At 54.3% G+C, this 10,783-nt stretch overlaps 4 protein-coding genes across 4 annotated transcripts in view; 3 read left to right on the top strand and 1 right to left on the bottom strand.

The window, feature by feature from the left end:
- BDY24DRAFT_407698 (actin) overlaps positions 1 to 363 on the top strand; it is a gene marked incomplete at both ends in the record, with an annotated part of 3,657 nt that extends 3,294 nt beyond the window's left edge. The window contains one exon of the mRNA XM_076642772.1: positions 302 to 363. Within this exon, the coding sequence (XP_076494073.1) occupies positions 302 to 363 (62 nt within the window). The remainder of the gene's footprint in view (positions 1 to 301) is intronic.
- Positions 364 to 1,147: 784 nt separating this feature from the next.
- BDY24DRAFT_398010 (uncharacterized protein) lies at positions 1,148 to 3,244 on the top strand. Its single transcript, XM_076641630.1, has 9 exons — positions 1,148 to 1,251; positions 1,365 to 1,383; positions 1,489 to 1,611; positions 1,730 to 1,877; positions 2,033 to 2,128; positions 2,208 to 2,342; positions 2,427 to 2,763; positions 2,841 to 2,895; positions 2,999 to 3,244. The coding sequence occupies exons 3-9, from the start codon at positions 1,531 to 1,533 to the stop codon at positions 3,200 to 3,202; spliced, it is 1,056 nt and encodes a 351-aa protein (XP_076494072.1). The 5' UTR covers positions 1,148 to 1,251; positions 1,365 to 1,383; positions 1,489 to 1,530; the 3' UTR covers positions 3,203 to 3,244.
- Positions 3,245 to 4,455: 1,211 nt separating this feature from the next.
- On the bottom strand, positions 4,456 to 5,384 carry BDY24DRAFT_371660 (uncharacterized protein; the record flags this gene model as incomplete). Its single annotated transcript, XM_076638168.1, has 2 exons — positions 4,456 to 4,820; positions 4,934 to 5,384. 2 exons carry the CDS (start codon positions 5,382 to 5,384, stop codon positions 4,456 to 4,458), a joined length of 816 nt encoding a protein of 271 aa, XP_076494071.1.
- Positions 5,385 to 5,742: 358 nt separating this feature from the next.
- VAC14 (Vac14p) lies at positions 5,743 to 10,783 on the top strand. Its single transcript, XM_076636124.1, has 19 exons — positions 5,743 to 5,786; positions 5,854 to 5,876; positions 5,986 to 5,997; positions 6,071 to 6,367; positions 6,491 to 6,498; positions 6,564 to 6,627; positions 6,711 to 6,776; positions 6,868 to 7,145; positions 7,212 to 7,648; positions 7,737 to 7,869; positions 7,952 to 8,624; positions 8,702 to 8,980; positions 9,079 to 9,110; positions 9,173 to 9,256; positions 9,333 to 9,440; positions 9,508 to 9,587; positions 9,664 to 9,723; positions 9,798 to 9,894; positions 9,965 to 10,783. Exons 1-19 carry the CDS (start codon positions 5,783 to 5,785, stop codon positions 10,626 to 10,628), a joined length of 3,399 nt encoding a protein of 1,132 aa, XP_076494070.1. The 5' UTR covers positions 5,743 to 5,782; the 3' UTR covers positions 10,629 to 10,783.

Below are 10,783 nucleotides of genomic sequence, written 5' to 3'. Positions count from 1 at the left end.
GTCCCTCCCTCTTCTCTTCTTCTTCTTCTTCTTTTGCCAAAGCACTTCTTTTTACTCTTGATACGTACCTACGGTCTCATGCGCGTGTTGCTGATTTGAGAAGGGCGTTGAAAGAGAGAGAGAGAGAGTTTAAAGGTCGGGAAGAGAGAGGGAGGCCTCGTTTCTCCCTCCTCTTCTTTCTTTCTTCTTCCACCACCTCGCATCTTTTTTTCATCCTAGGCTGACATCCTTCTCTTCTTCTTCACCTCTCGTATGCTCGCTCTTTGACTTCTTTGCTCTCCCTCGATTTGAATCGTTGCAGCTCGTCCTCCGTCCTCGTTCGTCTCCAGCCGTCGCGTACGAGGGAGGGCCATGTCGTTTTGAGCAGCTGTGTTCATCGATGAGTTCTTTCGGCTCATCTTGCTGGGCATTGCCTGGCTGTAGAAGGAGTGTGACCGGGAGGGAAGACGGAGGAGAGAATCACAAAGCTCTCAACCGCACGCTGACTCTCTTCTTTTCCCTTCGCATCTCACTCGCCCCCATCCAAAATCTCTATAAACCCCCAGTGCCCAACGCTTCTTTCCAACCGTCCTCATTGATAATTACCCTCCTTCACTCCCTCTCATACATAGATTTCGGCGTTCTCAGCCCACTCCCCATCTTCTGAGGTTCGTTTCCACCTCTCCTCGCCACTTCGATCCGTAGAGCTCCTTTGCTGACCTCAATTTTCTCACTTTCTTTCCTCCCTCTCAGATCGGCCTCGGTTTTTCAGCATCTGCTGGGAGATCTGAGCTTCACTCATCCTCCAGCGTCGGGACGCGTCTCTTCCGCCGTTCCTCCTCTCCTTCTTGTGTCTCCTCCCCTTGTTCTTTCTGCTGGTCCTCATCGTACGCCTGCTTGAATGTCGTTTGCTTCTTCTCTCTCTCGGACTCTACACCCTTTCCGTTCTCTTCGCTTTCGCGACGCGTCTCGTCTCCCTCTGCCCCCCCGTCGCTTCTATCTCCTCCATTTTATCTTTTTATCATCGGTAGCGTTTCGGTGTCGGCTAGATTGAGTTGCTTCTACCAACTCCGGTGAAGTTTTAGCATGTTGACAATTTGGCCCCGAATCTCCTCTAGGGGCTCTCGAGCCCTCACCCCTTCCCTCTTCTTCTCCCGACTCTCTCCTTCTCCCAACTCCCACCTCCCCTTTCTTCTTCTTTTCTTCCTCTTTTCTCCTTCTTCAAAGGTTCAACTTCCTCCTCGATCTTCTCTTGAGTAAGGTCAGGTCAAGGTAAGTTCTCCCTTCCTTCCTGAACGAACGAGATCCATCCACTTCCAACACGTCCTCGTCTCTCCTCGCATCTCCTCCCGAGCTGAACTGACATCCCTCTTCCTCTCCTTCAGCTCCCTCTCTTCATCTAGGGTTCGTACGAGAAGCTGCTACCCTCAACCTCCCTCTTCACTCAAATTTTCTTGCATTCACATCCTCGATCTGACCTGCTTTCGAACGCTTTCCTCGCCGCTCCAGATCGTCCACTTTCGTCCTCCCACTCAACACCCTCTTCCTCAAATGGCTTCCAACAACGAGCATCCGGAGGATCCTACTGCTACGAAGGCAGCTCTCTCTCAGTTGATGTCCTTCGACCCTGTCGTGAGTCTCAAAGCTTTCGTCGAGTCGCTGTTCAAACTTCAGGAGGTCGTTGCGGAAGCAGAACGAATGTGCTGATCCCTCACCTTCTTCTTCCCCCTTCGTCCTTCGACTTTTACAGTCCAGAGCCATGGGAGTTGGCCTCTACGACAGAAAACTGCAGAAGGTCGCTCTCAAAGAGACTGGTAGCGATCTCGGATGCTGTGTCTCCGACAACCCTCTTCCCTTCTCGTGCAAGAAGCTCGGTGGTGGTTTGGCAACGTACTTCTGTGAGTTCTTCTTCACATGAATCGACGCATACTCTAAGAATGGGCTGGAGAGGTCGTCTGTAATCTGGTGAAGAGGATCGGAAGAGGAACGAAGATGGCGAGGAGTTGATACGAGATGAAGCTGATCTGCCCTCCTCCCTTCCGTCTCCTCGCAGATCTCGAAACCTTCTTCCTCTACGTCCTCTACCACGAAAAGGCTGGGAAGCACTGGGTCGAGAAGCTTGTTACCGTTCATCTCCCATGCATCAAAGGTGAGTTTTTTTTGAGCGAAAGAGCGAAACGCGACGCAACGCTGGATTCGATCCTGACTCTCCTCTCTCTTCCTCCCAGATGATTCCTTCCTTCGATTCTTCATCGCTCAAAACCTCTACGCCGAATCTGTCTTCTCGTTCGAGCACCTCCCCGGTTCCTACAAGAAGGCGTTCAAGCTCTACGTTGAGGGGGTCAAGGCTGGGAATTGGACTTGTGAGCCTTCTGTTTCTTTCCCTCCCCCCCTTCTTCCCCACTGACCTCTGGGCCTTCTGTTCTCGTCGTCTTCTTGATCTCCAGGGGACGTCGACAAATGCCTTTCGAAGTACCAAGCAGCTCTCGATCTCCTCTGCTACGATCCTCAGTTCGACGACGTCGAGTACGAAACCTATGTGGTTCCCAGCACGGCGACGGATTTCCAAAAGTTCTGGGCTTACTGGAAGGATCAGGTGAGGACTGAACTACTCCATGGTTTGCTAGGAATAGGGAGAGGTCTTCCTCCTCCTGCTCTCTTTTCTGACTCGACGCGTTCGACTTCGTTTCCACTCGCTCGCTCTTCCTTTTCCAGCTTACCGTCGTGTACAAGCCCGAGTTCCAGAGTCAGACGAAAGACTTCAGAGGAGCTCCTTTCACCGATGTGAGTCTTCTACCTCTCGGAAGCGGCTCGTCTTTCACCGTCCTGATCGTTGACCTCTCGTCTTTGCGTCTTTATAGATCCTCGCCGTCGTCGTCAAGAACGCTAAACGAGAAATCGCCAAGAAGGCTCGACGTTCGTTCTGCATCCTCTAAAGGTCTTGGAGCTCTCTGGCGTTGTTTTTCGAGCTCAAACTGACTCTCGAACCCTCTGCCCTCTTCCCTCCCTCTTCTCGCAGACTCGGAGCGTTTCTAAGCGGATCAATCGACTGTTCAGCCTTCTCTCGCACCTCAAAGACGAACCCTCTTTCGATTTTCTTCTTACTTCGTACTCTCTCTCTCTCTTCATGTCTCCTCACGTAGCCTACTATGTACCCGTCCCAGCTCGTTGTCCTTTCTCTTTTCAACCTTTTGCTTCCCTCGCTTCCGTCCCCTTCTTTTAACGTTTTCTACTAGCCTCGATCAAGCCGCTTTGACTCTCTAGATCCTTCGGTCGGTTCCCGTTGCAAGGTCGTTGACTCGTTCACGAGAGACTGAGACTGAAGAGAGAGGGAGGGAAGCAGACTGGGAAGAGGCGAGACGGAAGAGAAGGACGTGGCGACGAGCCGGCAGTATATGAGGACAGAAAGGCAAACAGGCGAGAACGAAGCTGGTGCATCTTCATTCGATACTTCGAAACGACTAAAAGAAAAGCTTCGCCCATCTCCCTCCTCACTCGTAAACCTTCTTCCATTTTTCTTCGACGCGCCCACCCTCCCGAACCCATCGCACCCTTCCTTCCGACAATGATAGACTCCTCCCACTCATCTAGAAGCCGTAGCATTCCGTTTCAGCGTCGATGAGGAGGACGATACGCGGCGGACGGTTTGAAGACGGGTTCGGGTTTGAGTTGGAGGTGTGGGAAGAGAGGGACTTCGTTCGGAAGTCGAGGAGCGGGTTCGGGTTCGAGAGTGGGCTGGGTTGGAGTGGGAGAGTTTGAGACTTTGCCGGTAGGAGGAGGAGGAGGGAGAGGAGAGGGGTAGGGCTCGTCGGACCAAGAGAAGGGAGGGAGGGGTTGAGGTTCGACGACGACGGATTGGGCTTCGACGAGGGAGGGAGAGTCGGGTTTGGAAGGAGGGTTGGAGCGTTCTTGATGGTGCGTGGAAGTGGAAGTGGAAGTGGCCGACGAAGAAGAGATGGGAGAGGAGGAGAAGGGAGGAGAAGTTGTGGTTTCGAACGACGCGTCTGGGTTTGCTTCTTCCTCGACGACGACGAGCTGCTCCTCCTCGAGTGGTTGAGATTCGGGAAGCGACCATGTCCTGATGGACCCGGTGATGAGGTCTGGGCTCGGAGCCTTGGGCAAAGATGGAGAGGATTCGGCGGGCGGAGGAGATGGCGACCCGACGGGAGATGGGGAAGGAGAGGGAGAGGGAGTCGGGAGGAGGAAGGCTGATGGTGTAGTTGCGAGAGAGGTGACGAAGTCTCGGAGCTCTTGGGGCTACAAGAAAACAAGGGAAGAGGCGTGTCAGTAGAGGAAAGAAAGGAAGAAAGGAACGGAAAGTCGAACTCACAGGAGGAACGAGAGCCTCTTTCTCTCCGAATTCGCCTATATGCACAGGAGGTATCGGCGGTGATTCCCACCCCCAAATCCTGTCCAACTCCTTCTGAAGACTAGTCCACTCCAGCCCACTGGGTATGTCCTCCGAATAGAACGAAATCATCGCAGCCGCGTGAGGGAGGGAACGAAGGTAGGGATGGAGGAGGGGATCTTCGCTAGGAGAACAATCTCAACCAGTCCGTTCAACAACGCCTTGATGAACCTCGCTCCACCCTTTTCAAACATCTTCCTCGGCGAATCGAGCCTTCCGTAGCTGAGGAAACGAGCGTGGACCTTGCTGAGGTTCGCGTCGGCGACGACTTGATCTTGTGGCGAGCGACGACAGGCTGGACAGCGACACTCGAATTTGAAGATGGAACGGAGGAAGTCTTGACGACGAGGGTAGGATAAGGGGTATTCGCCGTCGGGGAGGAATGAGATGAAGATTTCTGAGCCTCGAGGGATGTGCGAGAGGGCTCGGAGGGCTGAGAAAGGAGAGGAGGGAGGGGAGGTTTGGTGAGCTTCATCCTTCTTGAGATCTCGTTCCCTCTTGCTACTCCCGATTCCCCGAGAAAAAGAAGAAGGACTGTATACTCACCAAAGATCATGCCCTCCTCCTCCTGAAGAACCAGCAGCCTCGCATTCGGAACGCAGGAGTGTCTCGGTTTCATCCTCGAAAACCCGAAGAGCACGATCTTTTCTCCCTTGTTTTGGACTATGGGAGTAAGTTTGAGCATCCTCGACATGATGAGATCTGTCCCTACCATCCCTGAGGGATCGAACGAAGGAGGAACGGGTGGGATGGCGATGAACGCTTGGAGTTGGTCGTAAGAGAGAGATTGGAGGATGCTAATCGGCTCTGCGGTCTGGGACATCAACGGAAAGATTTCTCCCCATGAGAAGTGAAGGACGTGGGGTTCTCCGGGAAGGATGTCTCCTGCGAGGATGTTGTGGGAAGCGAGGATTCCGTTCGAACGGCCGGAGGGGTCGAGAGGGACGAAGGGAGGGTTCGAGGGGTCGATGAGTTTGGAGGAGAAGGAGGAGGTCATGGTGGGAAGGTTTTTCGAGGGAGTGAAACGTAGGGAAGTCCTTGGAGAACGGGGGAGAGAGCGAAGTGCTGGAAGATATGGCCGCTTTGGGACGAGAAGGGAGGGGGAGAGGAAGAGGCAAGGAGGGAGGAGGGAGGTTGAGCTCGTGGTGGTTTGAGGTCAACTCGTGGCAGCCTCTCCTTTCCGCCTTTTCTTCGCCCCCAAAAATATGAAAACTTCTCGAGAGCAGCATTACTAACAGACTATCATATACAACTCAAGAAAATTGACCTTCTTGAACCTCATCGGCCTCAACCGTCGCCTGCGGAGGAAGGGAAGGCGACGGCTTGACGCTCCTCCCTTCCCTCCCTTCCCTCGACGCCGACCTTCCTCCAAACCACACAATCTGAGCTAGCGGAATGGGTGAGTTTCACAGAGTGTCTTTCACTGGAGCCTTCTCAGTTCTGACTTTCTCTCTTTGCTCCCTCAGATCCCGCCATCCTCAAAGGTCTCGTTCGTCCCAACCTCACCTCTCCTCCTCCTCCTCCTCCTTCCCTCCCCTTGTTGCTCTCTCGACTCTCGCTGATCTTCTCTCTCCCTTTCCTCCCTTCTCTTCTCGTAGAATCATGTCAAGGTTAGTGATCATCCTCCCACTGCACTTCAACTCTCGAGCTGACCCTTCCTCTCTTCTCTCTCTCTTCGTTCAGTACGAGAACCGGAAAGCAGCCGCTCTCGACCTGGATCGACTCCTCCGAGAATGCGCTTCCTCTCAAGATCCAGCTCAAGTAAACCGAATCCCAGTCATCATGGATCAACTCTGCGTGCTCTTCACAACTCCTACCAACTCTCAGTCAACCAGGAACGGAGGTCTGCTCGGTTTAGCGTCGGGAGCGATCGCCTTGGGGTTCGACGTCGTTCCCTACCTTCCCAGGATCATCCCACCCATCTTGAGCTGTTTCCAGGATACTGATAGCAGGATGAGGTACTTTGGAGTGGAGTGTATCGTGAGTGAGCTTGTTTCGGGAGGTGGAAGCGGTGTGGAGGGGCTGAGGGAGGGAAGGGAAGGAGAAGAGGAGTCGAGCTGACCGGATGGCCCCTTCCCTTTGCCTTTCCTCCCTTCATTCTAGTACAACATGTGAGTCAGGTCTTCGTCATTTACACAGGAATCAGAGCTGATACCGGATTGTTCTCCTTGTGCAGCGGAAAAGTCGTACGAGAAGAGCTGCTTCTGTTCTTCAACGAGATTTTCGACGACATCAACAAGGTGAGCTCCGCCTTCCTTCCCTCTCCCTCTTCCTTCCTTCCTCACCTCTCCAGAGCTGACTCTCAGCCTGCCGTTTTACTCAGCTCTCCGCCGATAGTGATCTCGTAGTCAAGAACGGTGCTGAGCTTCTCGACCGGCTTCTCAAAGATGTTCGTCCAACCAACTTCTCCCTTCTCCTCTCCTCTCTTCTCGAACGGACCCCTCTCCGCTCGATTCTGACTTTTCGCCTCGACTCTTCAGATGGTCGCCGAATCCGCCTCTACCTACGTCACTCAACGTCCTTACCACCATCCTTCTCCAGTCAACCCTGACTTTGCCTCCACAACCGACGCTGGAGGATCCCTAGGAGACGACACCGTCCTCTTCTCCCTCGAACGCTTCATCCCGCTGCTGAAGGAGAGGATCTACGTCGTTTCGCCCCATACGAGGCTTCATCTTACGAGTTGGATCACCGTCTTGGATTCTGTACCCGAACTGGAGCTCGTCAGCTATCTCCCATCGTTTCTCGATGGTCTTCTGTGAGCTCTCGACCCTCCTTTTCGATTTCCCTCCACCTCCGTCTGACTTCTCTTCCCACCTCGCAGGAAATACCTCTCCGACGACAGCGTCGACGTCCGAACAGCAACCGAGAACGTCCTCTCCGACTTCCTTCGAGAGATTCGGGAAATCGCCAAGGTCGGGAAGCAGCAGTCGGAGGAGTCTCAAGCTCGAGTGCTCGCCAACGGAGGAGGACCTGAGGAGCATTCTCGGAGGAGGTTGAAGCGACGGGAGAGCAAGACGACGATGGGAAGCTCAACGACGAATGGCGGTGGGGTGGAGGGTGAGAGGGAGAAGGAGAGCTGGGAAGACGAGGAGGAGGCGGATGGGTTTGGACGAAGGGACGACGACGAGGAGGACGAGTACGGAGAGGAAGGAGAGGATTGGGAAGGGAAGGGGAGTGGGAGTTGGGTTCCTGGTCAGGGTGTGGTGGTTCCGTATGCTGAGATCGTGGAGATCTTGCTGAGGCATGTTTCGTACCCGAGTGAGTTTGGTTTTCGTTTGAGACGCGTCGTGCTCTCGACCTTTTGAGCTGACCTCGCCTCCTCTTTGTCTCTCTTTTCTTTCGACAGACGAAAACATCCAGTCAACGGCTCTTCAGTGGCTCTCGGAGTTCATCATCTTCGCTCAAGACGTCATGATCCCGACGACTCCTTCACTCCTCCCTCAAGTTCTCCCTTACCTCGCCCACCCCTCACCTGCCATGTTCGTCGATCCCTCTCTCTTATTTCCTCAATCCCAGCCAACTGATCCCATACCTCTTCGCCCTTCCTCTTTTTTTCCACAGCCAAGCAGCTGCGACACAGACCAACCTCAACATCTACCGAGCCATCCTCGCCCTCCCTTCACCCTCTCCTCTCCCGCCCACACTTCCCTCCCACCCAACATCGGACTCCCTCTCCTCCCAACTTACAGCGGCAGTATCGATCTCAGGTCTCCCCGTTTCCTCCTCATCAGCCTCGGTTCCTCCCTCCTCCATCATTCGACGCGACTCGGCTCTCAACGTCACCGAAGACTCTTCCCCTCCCAGCAACAACCTCAGTTCTTCAGCCTCCACCATCAAACCTCGTACCAACTCTTCCACCACTACTTCTTCCACCGCTACAGCAACCCCTGCCCCAACGAAACCCTCCCTCGACACCCACATCTCCGACTCCCCTCTCTCCACTCCCACCGTCTCGACGGAGGACAAACAGCTCGGATTCGGAAAGGGAGTCGTCCCATCGAGTTCGAATACTCAACCTGGAACTCCCGCTCAACTTACCTTCCCCTCGGTAGGAGGAGAATCGCCCGCTCAGCCGTCGCCATCAGGAGGAGGTCCCTCGCCCGTCGACGAGGATCCGTTCGATTACCAGCAGACCGTGAACGTGCTGACGTTGCAGTTCCTGTCGGATAGTGAGGATACGAGAGTTGCTGCGCTGGAATGGCTGTTGATGCTGCATCAGAAGGCTCCGAAGAAGGTTCGTCTCGGTTTCGTTCTCTTCCTTTCCCTCCTCCCTCCTTCGAAACTGAATCTACTTCCTCTCCCCTTCTTCAGATCCTAGCTATCGACGACGGAACTTTCCCAGTCCTCCTCAAGACCCTCTCCGACCCAGCCGAGGAAGTCGTGAAGCGAGACCTTCGCCTCCTGGCTCAAATCTCGTCGTCTTCAGAGGACTCGTACTTCACTTCGTTCATGGTCAATCTCCTCGAGCTGTTCAGTACGGATCGAAGGCTGCTCGAGACGAGAGGAAGTTTGATCATTAGGCAGTTGTGTTTGAACTTGAACTCGGAGAGGATTTACAGGACGCTGGCGCAGATTTTGGAGACGGAGGAGGTGAGCCTTTCTCGTTGCCACTGGTTTTCCCTTCCCGCCTGTGTGCAACTGAGTCTCAACCGAAGCTGACTTATCGCTGCTCTCTTTGTTTTTTTCAGGACCTCGAGTTCGCTGGGAGCATGGTGCAGAAGTGAGTGTCCTGCTTCGAAAGTTCGTTCGGTCGACTGACACGCGTTCTTCTTGCTTTTCCAGGCTCAACATCATCCTCATCACCTCAACCGAGCTTGTCGACTTCCGTAAACGGCTGAAGAATCTCGATTCGAAGGACGGACAGATGTGAGTCGAATCGTTCATCGCTCAACCTCGTCCTCTCTCCCAGTCTGACCATCTTCTCTTTTTCGACTGCCTCCAGGCTCTTCTCAATCATCTATCGATCGTGGTGCCACTCTCCCGTCGCCGTATTCTCGCTTTGTTTACTCGCTCAAGCCTACGAACATGCGTCAAATCTTCTTCAGCTCTTGTGAGTCTCGTCTCTCGATCCTCTCTTGTTCCAGACCCACGCTGAACTCATCTCCTCTTCTTCGCAGCGCCGACCTCGATACAACTCTCCAGCTTCTGGTTCAGATCGACAAGCTTGTTCAGCTGATCGAGTCTCCCGTTTTCACCTGTGAGTCGCTTCCGCTCTCTCGTATCCTCCTCGTCGACTCGACCGTCTCTGACTCCTTGCTGTTCGCCGTCCCCAGCTCTTCGTCTTCAACTCCTCGAGCCTGAAAAGTACCCATACCTCTTCAAGTGCCTCTACGGTTGGTCCCTTCGAATCCTTCTCGACTCCTTCTCCACTCCCTGTGCTGATCAGTCTCGTCTCGTCGTCGAATAGGTCTCCTCATGCTTCTCCCTCAATCCACCGCCTTCGTCTCCCTCCGAAACCGACTCAGCGCCGTCAGCTCCATGGGTTTCCTCCACATCCCCAAACCGTTCGTTCTTTCAGTCTTCTTTTTCTCGTTCCTCCGCTCCCGAAACTGACCTTCCCGCTTCCTCCCTCAGAACCTACACTCCCAACCCAACTCCTCGCTCGAAACTCTCCTCCCCCGACGAAATCAAATGGCGAGAGCTCCTAGCTCACTTCCGATCCGTCCAAGCTCGTCACGAAAAGGCTCGTCGGTCTCAACAACAGCAGCAGAGCGGAGGGAACGCGTCGTCGCTCTACCCGTCCTCGAACTTCGGCGGAGGAGGAACCGACTCGACTTGGAGCTACGAAGGAGGAGGCATGGGAGGTCACCAACACCAACCCTCTGGATCGTCTCGACAAACCAGCGTCAGCTCCATCCCTTCGAGCTCGACGGGAACGGCTCGACCTGCTGCGAGGAGACGTTTCGGAGGAGGAGGGACGGTGAAGGAGGAGAGTTCGACACCTAGTTCGAGGATCGCTTCAGCCAACAGCAGTATTAAAGGCTTTGAGGTTGGAGGATCTGGAGGAGGAGGAGGAGGGAGGTTTCCAGGGATGAGTCCTCTGAATCCGAGAGCTTCTGGGTCGGTGAGGGGAGCGAGTGGGAGTACGGCGAGCTCGTCGTTGGTGGACGCGCTGAATGGAGGAGGAGGGAGAGCTAGTCCTGTTGTTGGGAGGAGCGGTGGAGGGTCGGGTGTGAAGAGGGGGACGGGGAGTGGGAGTGGGAGTGGGCTGATGGGTTTGGGAGGAACGAGGAGGTGAGAGGAGTTGGGAGGCGATCTTTCTCGTTTTACGATTTGTTTAGGTTTTCATCTTGCTTTGGGTTGATATCTTCTTCTCTCTACATAGTCCACTGATATCTCAGGACGTTAATTTGCTTGTTGGCTTGCCTCGTTCGCTGAAGCAGGTCGCTTCTT

Source organism: Mrakia frigida, assembly GCF_051309035.1.
Source record: "Mrakia frigida strain ATCC 22029 unplaced genomic scaffold BDY24scaffold_29, whole genome shotgun sequence".
Classification (NCBI taxonomy): domain Eukaryota; kingdom Fungi; phylum Basidiomycota; class Tremellomycetes; order Cystofilobasidiales; family Mrakiaceae; genus Mrakia; species Mrakia frigida.
This window is presented reverse-complemented; position numbering and strand designations above follow the sequence as displayed.